Source organism: Silurus meridionalis, chromosome 21 (genome assembly GCF_014805685.1).
Source record: "Silurus meridionalis isolate SWU-2019-XX chromosome 21, ASM1480568v1, whole genome shotgun sequence".
NCBI classification, from domain to species: Eukaryota; Metazoa; Chordata; class Actinopteri; order Siluriformes; family Siluridae; genus Silurus; species Silurus meridionalis.
In genome coordinates, this window is record NC_060904.1 from 3,464,589 (window position 1) to 3,479,395 (window position 14,807).

General features: G+C 40.1%; 1 protein-coding gene across 2 annotated transcripts in view; it reads left to right on the forward strand.

The window, feature by feature from the left end:
* map3k22 (mitogen-activated protein kinase kinase kinase 22) overlaps nucleotides 1-14,807 on the forward strand; it is a 51,862-nt gene that overhangs the window by 15,551 nt on the left and 21,504 nt on the right. For both annotated transcript variants that reach the window (XM_046834078.1, XM_046834079.1), the window contains exons 4-8: nucleotides 6,121-6,236; nucleotides 7,605-7,642; nucleotides 11,514-11,613; nucleotides 12,255-12,371; nucleotides 12,879-12,993. In XM_046834078.1, the coding sequence (XP_046690034.1) occupies nucleotides 6,121-6,236; nucleotides 7,605-7,642; nucleotides 11,514-11,613; nucleotides 12,255-12,371; nucleotides 12,879-12,993 (486 nt within the window). The remainder of the gene's footprint in view (nucleotides 1-6,120; nucleotides 6,237-7,604; nucleotides 7,643-11,513; nucleotides 11,614-12,254; nucleotides 12,372-12,878; nucleotides 12,994-14,807) is intronic.

A 14,807-nucleotide genomic window follows, 5' to 3' on the forward strand; every position in this document is an offset into this window, starting at 1 on the left:
ATGTCATTCCAGGGAAATCCCCATTAGTGTCTCTCCATTCAGTGCACACAGCTTCCTTCAAGCCACTCGACCTGAACAAAACACCCACACACACACACACACACACACACATTCATACACACATTCACACACCTACAGAGTAAGTGAGAGCAAGATGATGCAATCCAGAGAAAGCACTCTGAAACATTCCGGCTGTGCTCTTTGACTTTGAATGACCTGCAAAAGTATCACAGTAAAACGTTTTTCTCGACAAGCTTTGCGGTATTGTTCTGGCCCTTGCATGCAGGCGCTTCATTACTGTGGAAATTTTTGGACAGAAATAGATATTTGGTAGACACGAAAGGCAATGGGTTTGGAAACACCGTATTTGTAATGACCAATCACACACTTTGTTTGGTAGAGTGACATCATTGAATCAGTGGACGTATGTGTCATCTTCATTTGAAATCTACACAGAAATCTAATTTTAAAAATGCTATGCAACCCAAATCCAATTCACTAAACATTGCATGATGTGTGTGTGTGTGTCTGTGTGTTCTCATCACAAACTAGTTCCCGATGTGATAGCTTTTTGAGCTACATTGGTTCTTATCAGAAAACATGGCTGTAAATGTCCTAGTTATCAATGGGCGTGGCTCTGTTGTAATCGGAGGTGCATCCCTGGATTGAAAAGCCTGTGCTGTCAGGTTGAGGAGCATGGTCTTATAAACACCTCCATATATCCAGGACGGGCAGAAACAAAGGACGAACCCGTCAAAGATACTGAACTCCGGCTCTTTAAAACATCGCAGCAATGATTGAAAAAAGCGGCACCGTTTTTGAAAGCCTCAACTGCGACTTGAAAACGGTTTATTCTCATTTAGACGTTTTGGAAGGTGTTTTCAAACTTTTCAGAGAGAAAAATATAAATTTTCAAACTAAAGCGATCTAGCGGATCTGCACAGCTGCGATTGGTTGTTACGTTGTGAGGCAGCAGTTGCTGTGACAGTACAGCGCCCCCTACTGTGCGATTACACACATGGGAAAACATCAGAGATACTGATTCTGACATACGTCAAATTTAAAATCATTATTTCAGATGGTCTTAAGAGTTTTTTTGGAAATCTGCATATTTGAAAAGTATGGAATGTTGTGTAGGTGTGTAGAGAAATGTGTAGAACCCTGTACAGGACTTCAGAATAGAACGCTAAAAACAATTAATTTTTAATTCAACACTGCCAAGGTGTTAAAAAGAAAGACCAGAAGAAAGAGTATTATTCCCTCCATAAAAGTCTTTCCCTCCCCTGCTATCTCTTTTCCATGGACTTTCTCTCTCTTTTTTTTCTCTTCCTCTTTCTCTCCGTCCTCCCTCTTTCTGTACAGATGGTCACTCTATCACTCGGCAGTCAAGGATACCAAACAAATAGTACAGCTGAATGACCATCGCCGCCAGTAAATCCATCAATGACATCGCACACGCATGCATGAACACACACATGCACACACACACACACACACACACACACACACACACACACACACACACACACACAAATGCACACACAGACCTCCAACACAAACCTCACTAGAGACATTAACTGCCAATGAGGATTACATCAGTGCCTTAGAGAGCACACTGCTAACTAACAAAACAAGAACACACAGTGCACACACACACACACACACACACACACACACACAGCAGCCTGTTTGCCCAAACCCCAAAACAATCAATTTCGGTACAGAAAATACAAAACATAAAATTGCTTGTCATTATTTTATCAACGCAGTTTATTATTATTAACGTTTGTGAACGTCAAAAGTTGGCATAAATCAAATTAATGCAATACACTTTTTATTGTATTGATTACATTAAATAATCAATTAAATCTGCACAAATTGAATTGATTAAATAATATTAAATAAATGGAAACATTTAATTAAATAGTTTACATTTATTAGACCCTATTTGGGTCATACAGATGTGTATATAAGAGTGTGTGTGTGTGTGTGTGTGTGTGTGTGTGTGTGTGTGTGTGTGTGTTTTAAATTAAATGTTATTTTCTAAAGATATGTACTAATTAATTGTTCTACTTATTTTTTAATTCCTTCCTTCAATCCTTCATTTTATTCACTCCCTTGATATGTGTAACTGTCAGGATTTCTGCATTTGAAAGAAATTCTTGAAGCTGGACATAAAAAAACGCTGTAACAAACTCACTGGAAAAAAGAGAGACAGTAAAAGTTCACCAAGCAGAGCTTTCTTTATTTTCTTTAGTTTTCACCCCGGCACTTTCCTTTCCAGTACTCGCTCCGGGGCTCAGGCACACACTCGCGGATCGGGACGCCTTTTCCTGGCGACCGTCCGAGTGCACTCGCCGGCCGGCACGTGTTACTCAGTCACCTGCTTGGTGTCTCTCTCCCAGAGGTTGGCGTCTCTCTCGTCTTTATTGGCGTCGCCAGACTGAAACAGTCTGCATTGATTAGTCTCATCCCTTAGGCTCCACCCTCCATGTGCTGGCACGAACGTCAAATAATCCATCTAGATAGACTGACGTTAAAAAAAACTTTGCCGATGCAGGAAGTGGGAAGTTTCACTCCATAGTTCGATATGTTTCTCTTCTTGCCGAGGATTATAGGAATGTTTTAGGATTTTCTAAATTTGTCTCAGACCATAAGCATCGTAGATCATTTAGAACTTCGGTATTTTGACAGTTTTAGTCTTTTCAGGTGCATACAATTTGGCTGAGTTGAACAAAATCAATAGTAAATAAGTGAATAAATCAGCCGTAATGAAACTTGGTTCCATCATCATAGCTCACTGGGAGGATGCAGGATGTCTGCTTGTGCATGCTGGGAGTTTTTTCTGTCACATTCAGCACCTAAAACGAGTCAGGATCGATCATTTGAGCTGTCATGAGTCACTTGGAACTCTTCGGTCAGAGCGGGATTGGGTTTTGCCGATCAGACCGTGATTAACAGTGCACAAACAGTCCACAAGCACATCGCGTTTGTTTTTTTACCGCTATAAAAGACTAATAATGGTGGGAGGAAGTCACTTTACACTTGTTGATGGAAAAAATATTGGGACATTATTTTTTCCAGCTGAATGTTTTTTTTGTTTGTTTTTTTGGCCACACATTTGATGCTGTAGCATGAAATTTTTCTTTCACTTGAACTTGGAAACCCAAACCTGTTCCAGCATGAAAAGATGCGAAGCTTTAAATGGGTTGGAGTGGAAGATCTCCTGCTATAGAGCTCTACAAACCTATTGAGATGAATGTAAACACTGACCGCACCCCCAGGCCTTCTCACCTCACCTCCACCAACACCATTGTGGCTGAGCGAATCTCACAAAAATCTCCATAAATCTAGTGGAACATCTTCCCAGAAGAGTGGAGCTGTTTATAAAAGCAAATGGAGACTAAATAGACGGGAAGATCTCAAGTGGCCTCCTATAAAGCTCTGACCTCGACTCTATTGAACACCTTTGGGACTTTTGTGTGTGGAGGTGTGATTGGATATTGGACACCAACCACGATTCTTAAAATCAACACAAAGCTCCATCAGAGCCATAATGAGAACGTTATCCGTTTCACGGATGCTGCTTTAAATACGTCAAGCTAGAAACCGATCACGAATAAGGACTCCTGCCTGAATCTGAAGTCTAGCTGACTTTGCACTCAGTTTGTAACTACTTCTACACACACACACACACACACACACACACACACACACACACCTAATTGCCTCCATTAAGCGCACTTGATATGTTAATTCATGCTGTGGTTATTTGCATGATTGCTCTCCTTTCGCTAGATGGAGCTTAACAAGATCTCGGCGAACACGCGCTTCCCAGACCACCGGGAACGTGTTATGCATTCGAGACACGCCGTGTGAAAAGTCAAGCAGAGAAGCGTCTTCGGCTCTGCGATTGGTCGTTTATTTTTTCCTCAGACTTGTAATTGTTTTATGGAGGTGTCAGAGCTTCTTCTCAGCTCCTGCTGGGTAAAAAAAATCAAAAACAAAAGCATGCCCTTTTTGCCTCATTCGACTCACTGAAGCGGCCTCTTTTTTAAAGTCTGTGGGAATAAAGTGGTAGCTCAGTGGTTAAGGCTCTGGGTTCCTGAACAGAGGTCAGGGGTTCAAGTCCCAGTAACACCAAGCTGCACCTCTCGGGCTCTTGAGCAGTGCTTTTAACCCTTAGGGTCACTTTATCATGTTGGATCTCAGCTTCCTAGAATCATTGGGATATGCCACAAGAGTTTCACTGTGCTATTAAAGTACATGTGACAAATGAAAAGCACCTTATTTATAAACTTATTTAATCGAATTCTATAAATTCTATTACAGGTAGTCAGAAATAGAAAATTTTTTAATACTGAATCGAGTCCGAATCTTTGCCCGATTTCAGATTCGAGTTCATGTATTATTTCCTGTTTTTTGGCACTACATCATTTTCTACCAGGTAGTTTTTATATAGTGTACTTCATATTTAAGTCTGTAGCTCCTGTGTGTTTGGACACAAGATTGGACATTGGACACAAATGATATTAAATATCATGATCTCATAGGACAAAGGCTGCTGCCTCTGTTATGGAAACAGACGCTTTGTTGTAGAAAATCCTCTGATCGAATCTGAAGTGGAAAATCCGGTCTGTTCCTGTTGTGTAGGTATGTTCCAGCTGTACATCATACAGCACTGTGTCTACTTTTAAACTTTTTTTTAAACAATCTGTTTACATTTTTTCTGCTGGGAAGAAAATGTGGGGACATGCTGGTGTCACCACCGTAAACAATCATGATCACAGATATTCATTTAAGGCCAAAAATAACAACGGTTCAGATTCAGACATATACATGTGATATACAGAAAAAGGTTTGGGGACACTTGAACATTTAGTCCCCATTTTCTGTTATAGTAACCTCCACTTTTCTAGGAAGATGTTCCACTAATATTTTGGAGTATGCTTTTGGAGATTTACAAGGACATTGTTGAATCAGGTACTGATGTAGGTGAGGTGAAGAGGCCTGAGGTGCAGTCAGAGTGAAAAATTCATCATGTTCAATAGGTTTGAGATCTTTCACTCCAACCCATGTAAAGCATATCTTCACAGAGCTGGCTTTGTGCACAGATGCATTGTCATGCTGGAACAGGTTTGGGTCTCAACTTTTATGGTAACATTTTGGTAAAGAACCACAAACAGCAGGGAAAGTCATTTGTCCCAATACTTTTGCTCATTCTGGGGGTTTTTGTGAGTCATGATTAAGAAAACCGGCCACAGGTTGAATGAACTTTTTTTCTCTCCATGTTTAATGTTTTAGATTCATTTATTTATATTTATGTTTTTAGATCTTTATAAATGATGCTTATTCTGATCCTAAAATATGTAATAAGTATATATATATATATATATATATATATATATATATATATATATATATATATATATATATATATATATTACATATTTTAGGATCAGAATAAGCATCATTTATAAAGATGCTTGAAATCGTAAAAATTACTAAAAATCGTATAGTCCATTTAACTACTACTGTGTTTCCCCACGGACCATTCATACTGACGCACCACCAGCTAAACTCTGCAGAAAAATGGAGGAACCAGAAAGTTTCCAAAGTTTAGGGTCATTTCAAACTAAAACATAAAGGAACCACCGCACAGTGTGTTTACCTTTTTTTTTTCTTTAAGTAATTTTAAATTGATTTTAAATTGATGTGTGCATTTTCAGCAATACAAATTAAATTTTTTTTCAAAAAAGGAAACAAATTACTTAAACATTTATACAAGAGACCCAGCTTATGTTATCTTGTATATTTAGTGTTCTTTAATGAAGAAACAGAACTTCTGATCCGATTAATCGATGGAACAATCGTTCATATACTCGATTACTAAAATAATCAATAGCTGCATCCCATATATATATGTATATATATATATATATATATATATATGTGTGTGTGTGTGTGTGTGTGTGTGTGTGTGTGTGTGTGTGTGTGTGTGCAGAGCCAGAAGGACTGAGTGTGTTCTCCAGCAGAATCACTTTGTAGGTCAGAGCAGTGCACACAGAGGATGGTTTATGTGGTGCTAACACTCTGTTTGTGTGTGTGTATGTGTTACAGATGATGAGGAGGCTCTCAACTCTATCATGAAGGACCTGGCAGCCCTGCGCTGCTGTTACCAGCTCAACAGCAGCGCCAGCCACAAACCCAAAAGCAGGACCTTGAGCTACAGACAGGTACCTGTGATGAACTCCTGCACAAACATTACCCACACTTTATTAGCAGCATCTGCCTCTAAAATACAGTATAGTGGAAGAACCATGACATCCTCTAACTGGAACATACCAAATACTGTTTTTACGTTTCATGTAGTTTGAAAGATACTTATCGAAACACTAATGCATGACCAATTTAGCCAGTTAGCAGACTCTTGGTGTGTATTTTAGAAAGGTATCTGCCTCGGATAAGGCCAACTAATTAACATGGGTTTTTGAAAAACATCCGTTTGGGCTTTAGCGCGCTTATGATAAGAGCAAGTCGGGACTAAATGTGGAATGTGATGTTAAAGAAGCACATACATACAGCTTAATCCTCAGGTGCCACAAACTTTAGTTCATATAGTGCATATAGTGGGTGTGTGTATATGTGTGTACTGTATTTTTGCAAGCCATTTATCTCGCAGCCTTTGGTTCGGGGATATTGCGCAGCATAAAATAGCAACGATGAAACAGTGCGTGAAACACACACACATACACACACGTTCGCCTCCATGTTTGCGTACCGCTGGAATATTCTAATTTGAGTTAAATATGTTCGTTTTTTATTTTATAGTACGTGTATATGCCTGGAACAGGTTTGTACAATGTCATTCTATCGCATCCAAACAATCTTATACAATTATAAGCCTCCATCTCTGTGGTAACAGTTTGGGGAAGAAGCACATACAGTGTGAAATGTCGGTTGTCCCAATACTTTTTGACTCCGTCTCACATTGAGGAGAAGCTGAAAGTGGCCCGTTTAGGAAGAAAAAACCTTTTAGCTGCCTTAATTGGAAAAGTGTACTGTGTGTGTGTGTGTGTGTGTGTGTGTGTGTGTGTGCTCTGTGGGTAGGTGTGAAAAATATGAATAGCATGAATAACATAATAACTTCCTTCTATGGCATCCTTTCCTCATTCTTTTGCATGTCACATTACCTCAGAATCTACTTCCTTTGTCAAGAGGTAAATAATAAACATGGCAGAAAGAACAGAAAAAAAAAACACATTCATCTAATCAGGAACATGTCATCCTGGTGAGCTAATGAACTGCTTGAGCAGCTCTTGATCAAGACCTGGCCGTGAAAACACCATTATTCAGCGTCATGTGAGGAAAACTTCAATGGCACACCAATTACCGATCAGTTTGTAGGAAAGAAAGGAAACCCATCAGAAGTGTAGCAGCTGAAAAAAATCCGCATTTTCAACGCATTTGCAAAAGAAATTATATTTTAGGCCCAAAAAACGTCCAGCAAACGTTGACTGACTTTTTTTCTCACCATGTTTATTGACGATTGTTTCATTCTTTCGCTCATTCTGTCCTGCCTTTTTGTTTTCTGTCGCTTTCAGGATTTGCGCGTCAAGCTGGAGCACGAGCGAGAGAAACGGTGAGTCAGATCCCGTTCGTTTCTTTCCACACATCCTCACCAAGTGGGCACTGACTTTTCCGGACTACAGGAGAGAGGAAAAATATGAGGAGAAAAAAAAAAACGATGTTCTGCCAAAAAAAAAAAAAAAGTTCCTAGATCGTGCGCTTTGACGTTCTGGGGGGTGCGGGGGGTTGTTTGTTTTTCGCTCTGTGTTTTCACCAAACCAGGCCAGTTTATGGGGAGAAGGTGCCAGTATTTGAGCCCAGTGACACATTAATTCTCCGAGGGCTGTAGTTGAGCCGCTCGCCCACACACACAGGCTGTCTCATTTTCTCCTGAAACGAGCAGCAAACACAGGAACTACACAAAAGTACAAAAATTTCCCTCAGGGATCATTTTTAAATAAAAGCCACATCACATCAAAGCGACATTTGGGCGGAAAAAAAAATCTCAGTTCTGGAAAAATTGGACGTCGGATCACACAAGTGCTTGAACAACGACGTTTCCCAGAGAGCTCAGCTCCCACTTCAGTAATTGGAAGAAAACGTTTTTTTCCCTCCGCCGACATCGATGTCCGTTTGATGGAAAGACCATTGAAAATAAAAGCGACTAAGGCACAGATATAGAATGCGCTCAATGGATGGTGCTGTCCACGATTATTGGCCCCATAATGCAGTGTTTTTTCACCAAACCCTGATACTGACAGAACAGGACTGAATCTTAACCTGTGAAACCCTACTGAAGTTAACTTCAACATTTAGATCCTGATGTATTCATAAGAATGCACTATGAGGACAAAAGTTTGTGGACACTTGAGCATAAAATTGGGTTTGTTTGCGTGAGACTCATTCAGACACGAGGGTATTAGTGAAGTCGGGGTCACATTTAGATTTATGGCATTCAGCGGACGCCCTTATCCAGAGTGAAGTACAAAAGTGCTTTGAGTCTCTATAATAAATAAATCAACTGAATAAATCAACATCGGACCAAATTGTGTAAACATACTTGGTGAAGAATCTATTTCCGATTCTGGTTCTGGTTCACTAGATTACAGACTTAAGATACCTTCTGCGTAAACTCTGTTGAGAGGAATTGTAGCACGCATTATATATGTGTGTGTATATATATATATATATATATATCGGCCACAAGGGGATTACGAAAAGCAGGTACTGATGTAGGTGAGGAGACCTGGGGTGCAGTCAGCGTTCACATTCATCCCAAAGGTGTTCAGTAGGGATGAGATCAGAGCTCTATAGCAGGCCATTCAAGATCTTCCTCTGCAAAGCATATCTTCAAGGAGATCACTTTGTGCTGGAAAGGGGTTTCCAAGTTCAAATGAATGCAAATTTTTATTATAGCGCATCTAAAGTCCTGTAGCCTCCAGACTTGTGGTAACAGTTTGGAAAAGAATCACATATAGCAGGAAAGGGCAGGTGTCCCAATACTTTTGGCAATATTCAACTGTAAGTGCTAGTTGAAGTGTTTGAGGAAGAGGTGATGTAAGTGAGGTGAGGGTGCAGTCTGCTTTCAGTTCTTCTTAAAGGGTTGAGGTCAATGCTTTATAGAAGGAAGATGTACCACTCCAACCCATGGAAAACATGTTTTTTTATGGAGCTGGCTTACTGAATGCTGGAACACATTTGGATCTCGTAGTTCAAGCAAAAAAACAAACCTCATGTTACCACATACAAAGATCCTGTGCAATTGTGTGCCTCTGAGTTTGTGGTAACAGTTTGAGGAACAACCAGATATGTCTGGAAAAGTCCCTATACTTTTGTCCAGCAAAGTGCTTTGATAATTTGTTTTGCAATGGAGCTTGAAGACGAATTTTGATCTCACCCTAAAATTCTTCACTTGGATTTTAATTTCGGTGCAATTAGACTTTGCTTCCTCAAGTTTTTGAGATCGGAAACTTGGAATTTACCAGGATGATGATACAGTCCAATCCAGAATTATTAACACTCGAAAAATACGTCTCATTGTTTAATCGGCAGTGAGGAAACGATTCCCCAGATGACCTTAAAAGGACAAAAATATTGTACGGTAGCAATTCGGAAGGTCAGATTGCGCAACAGCTCGTTCGAAGAAGCGCCACACGTGCGTTGGAGGAAAGAATAGCGTTTCTTTCCAGGAGCCGTTTTCTAATAAAAATAAAAATCAACCTCGTCTCTTTGTTCTATTACTATTAAAGGCATATATAGTGTAAAGGAAAGAATATAAGAACCAAAAAAAACTAAGACAAACTCTTCTTAGAAGCATTTTGCTATTTCTGGGTACTTCACTCTTTTCAATCATGGTGCTGTAGCAGCTTTGCTTCATGTTCTGGAAAGTTCCAGTGTGTTAGACGTTGCCCTGGCAATCGACCACCCCCACCCCCCGCTCCCCCCACCCAATCCGAGCTTCATCAGCCGACTGTGCCGGTGTCAACTCGAGAAGCCGAATGTGCCCTAATTGGAGTCGCTCGAGGTTTGTCTTTCCTCCGTAAGCAGCTGAAGCGGTGGGACAGGAAGGAGGCGCGCGCCGCTCTCCGTGCCAACCACTGCTTATCTAAGCGCATCGAGGAAGGAAAGCCATCTCGTTCCGTACATCCTCTCCTCTTTCTCCCCGAGCCATATTTTCCCCTGTGCTCTGTTTCCAACCACGACGTCTTCCTCTATCTTCTTCTAGACCATAAAAAGACCCTTTGGATTCGTCTCAAACTCATTTTTAAGACGCGAGAGGAGCAGAGCAACGGATCGAATATTCGTAAAACGTAACCTGACGGCACACCACTTTCCCAGAATTCCTCTCTCCCTGAACCCTGCCATTATGCTGGAGATTACGGTGCATTTGATGTAGCTGAGATGCGATCAGTAAACAGGGGCTGATTTGGCGGCCTGTTTTTTTTTTTTTTTCTTTTTTTTTTTTTGAGGAACTTCCCATGCCGAAAGAATCAGGGGTTATTTAAAAGCAGCAGATAGCAGAAGGGGATTGTGGGATAAGCAGAGATGAACTTTAGAAGTGCACAGGAAACAGGCTGCTGCCAGTGCTGTTGTTTTTTTGTTTTTTTAAGAAAGAAAAACACTCTTTCCTGTCAGGAAGCCGTATCTGTTTTTGTGTTTCAAGCTCTGATGTGAGGAACGCTGGTGTTGAAACAGAGCTCCGTTCCAGACGCCAGTGCCAAATGCACACACAATCGTTTTACCTCGATGTTCAGGCTGAAGCTTTTGATCCGAAGTAGCAAACAAGTGAGGCAGAATCCAGGGTAAGAATAGAGATGTGTGGTTGGAGGTCAAGGGCCTCGCTGGCAGGACTGGGATTTGAAATCACGCCATTTGGGTTACTAGCTCAGAACCTGAACTTGCTGAGCGAGCGCTTTTTTTTTTATCACATACGTACACTATTGGTGGACAAAAGTACGCCTGAGCATAAGATTCTTATACGCATTTGAACATCCCATTCCACATGCAGTCCCTGTTTGCTCTTATAATAAAAACTCCACTCTTCTGGGAAGATGTTCCACTAGATTTTGTGGAGATTTGTGCCACAAGGTGTTTGTAAAGTCAGGCTGATGTGAGCAGTCCTGCGGTTCAGTCAGCGTTCCAATTTATCTCAAAGGTATTTAATAGGATGAGATCAGATCTTCATGACGCTGGGTTTGTGCACAGGGGGGGGTGAAACAGGTTTGGGTCTTCTAGTTCATATATCTTTCCATCTATTTGTGTTTCTTCTCCAAACAAATTTGGAAGCACCTTTGGACAAATTTTCCCTTAACTAGGAGACCCAAACCTGTTGCAGCATGTGTCCACAAACCATCTAGTATATCTACTATATATCAATACGCTTCATTTTGAGGAACAGCACACCACGGTTTGATATTTGACCCTTTTTTTTTGGTCTCCTGCAGGATCATTCCTTTTCAGAGACCTCTGAAGTTCAGGGAGCTTCTGCAGAAAGTCACAGAGGCCTTTGGTCAGCACTTGGACCTTTACTGCACTGACAGAGAGGTAAAAAAAAATACCATCTCAGGGAATCTAAAAAGACACGGAACAACTTTTCATTCTTGCTCACCTAAACCGTCACCTAATCTGCAACACCGAAGCAGCTAAACCTACGGAAAAGTTAGGAATTCGAACGTGCTAACGCAAACACATTTACTCTCTTTAACATTGAATTTCGCTAACTCTTCAGCTACGCACGTCTCTAATATGCCTCTGACATGTTAGAGAGAGAATTTTCTGACAGGATGTAATGGTTTTAAACAAGAAATGTTCTATGAATAATACATAAGCACTGACTAATTTGGCTCTAACTAGGTTTAGAAATGGATAGATTAGCATGTTATTGAGCTAGTGTTTATGCTGACTCATTTAGGCTAAACACTGATGCTAAATAACCCACGCGAGGCGTGTTCATTTGAACTTTGTTTCAGCAAGGGTGGGAAAATAAAGCCATTTTATTGTCAATAATTTGTGGGAAAACTGTTTAAGCTAGTTTTATGTTTGTTTGTTTTTTTCATGCTAGCTTGTGGGTTATCATAATGAACTAGCAACCTCATAAAGCAAGCTGAATGATCGAATAAATATTGATGAATGCATTAGAGGATGTGTAAACATATTGAACGATTTGAATGTGTGTGTGTTCACAGACACTCGTAGCTGTAAAGTGTCAGGAGGATTTGGACCGAGCCGTGTCGAGTTTGAGCTCCAGTTCAGGAACAAAGGGTGTGCTGAGAGTCGTGCTGAAAACTCCCACTAATAACCATGTGAGTGGGGAGACACGTACAGACAATACATTTGATGAATAGTCTTTATTTGTCAGTGAAATTCTTTTCTTTGCATATCCCATGATATGGCGCCCCTGGAGCACAGAGGGTTAAGGGCCTTGCTCAAGGGCCCGAAAGTGGCAGCTTGCCGATACCGGGGCTTGAACCTCTGGCCTTCTGATCAGTAACCCAAAGCCTTAATTACTGAGCTCCACTCCCCGAGCTAGATAGAACCTAGGACGGAGACAGGATTTAAATAAGTAGGGTTGTGTTTGCACCAGTTCACCAGTGTGTATGTCTTTTTTCTCTCTCTCTCTGTCTCTCTCGATTTCTCTTATTTCTCTCTGTCTGTCTGTGTCCCTCTGTTTTTGTCTGTCTCTCTCATTTTCTCTCTCTGTATCTCTCTGTGTTTGCCTGTCCTTTTTCCTTCTCTTTCTTTCTCTCTCTCTCTCTCTCTCTCTCTCTCTCCATGTTTCTGTTTATCTGTCTGGTTCTCTCTCTCTCTAGTTTCTGCAGGTGAACAGCAGAGATAAGCACAGTGAGATGAGGTCGTCTCGGTCTTTGGGAGACCTGAAGGGTTCTTTGCTCAAAGGATCCGAACGAGTTCGCAAACATTCCACAGGTAACACACACACACACACATACAAACACACACACACACACACACACACACACACACACACACACAGGTTTATTCACCATCACTCAACAGGTTTATCACTCCCAAAGCTCTGGAGTAGGAGAGATTGAGTTCTGATTTGTCTTTCACTCTGTTCTGAAGTTATCAGCGCCTGTGTGCAGCTTTGACGCAACACGAACGCAAACAAAGGCGGATCCGTGACGGCAGATCCAGTCGTATTTGACTAATCCGTAATGTACAGGACACTGTCAGGACCTACTACAACTCCAGCGTAAATCAGGCGTGTGTGTGTGTGTGTGTGTGTGTGTGTGTGTGTGTGTGTGTGTGTGTGTGTTTCCTGGTGCACTGGAATAACAACTTCACTCATGAAATGAAGTATTGCAGATGACAGATTTTAACATTTGGCATTTGATTCAGACATGACTTTTAAAATAAATGTATTACAATATGCAGATCCCGTTACCTACACATGTGCTGTATTTTCATCAGTGGATTTGAGTTTTTATTTAGGGTGGTGCTGATATTCTTCTCATACCCTTTGTAAGCATTGTCTCTCTTATATGGTCTTAGATTGGAAAGAAATCTAATCATGCAATACCTAATATAATCCAGTTCTGTTCAGTTTATTTATGCCTGTACTGAAAGTACATTTACAGCAGACTCACACAGATTTAACAATTCACAGTTGGCATGTGTAAATAATTATTAATAATTTAATGCTGATAAATGTATTTTAAAATAACCAGTCTAACTGACTAGCAGTTACCAATAAGAATCTCGGAACTGTCAGCCAGATGGTAACAATTCGATAGTGTAAGATAAAGGATGTCTCTTATCATTAGCCTTACTCTCTACGGTCTGCGGCAGTACTACAGATAAATCACAAATATTGTGATTAATGTTGAATCAGAAAAAAATAAACATGAGTAAAACTATATTAAGATTTTTTTTATTAAAAAATATTATAATTATTACATTTAAGTTTTATTCAAATTAAAGCTGATGTTTATGTAAATGTATATTAGTCCATCCAATAGTAAAATTAAGTAAAATTAAATTTGATTTAAATCTGATGTTTATGTAAATGTATATTAGTCTATCCGATAGTAAAATTAAGTTAAATTAAATTCGATTTAAAGATGATGTTCATGTGAATGTATAATAATCCACCTGATAGTAAAAGTAAAATGCATGGAACTGCAAATCTATCAAAATAAAAGACTATGAACAACTTAATAACCTAATATTGATTTTTAACTGCAAAATATGTTTGTTCTGATGCATAAATCTTTTTGATGGATTTAAAAATAGATTAAAATATAAAGACAATGATGCATTAACAATATAGTTCTAATTGTATTAACTTAATATAACTGGTGTAATATCTTTGGTTTCTATTAACATCAGTGGCAATGTTTCTGCTCAGCACTTTTTTGTTTGTATATACTTTTTATGCTCTGTAACTTTACCCCTAAAAGTTTACCTTCTATGGTTATCATTTTCCCCAGTGACCTACTCTGAGCCTCGGAAGCATTACGTATACACAAAACCGGTCTCGGTTCAAATTTACACCAACGTGAAACGCCAAAAACACAGTGAGAGAAACTCCCTGGGGCAGCCACAGAGCAGCGCCACAGCATACAACAGCATTCAGTACACACATTTCCATACTGAACGTGTTTAACCCAATGATGTACTTCGCCCTGGAATGTGAACGGACGAGTCAGCGGTGGATTATTAGTGTCCATGTGTGTGTTTAAAGAGCGACAGGAAATACCACAGCGTAGTGAGAGCAA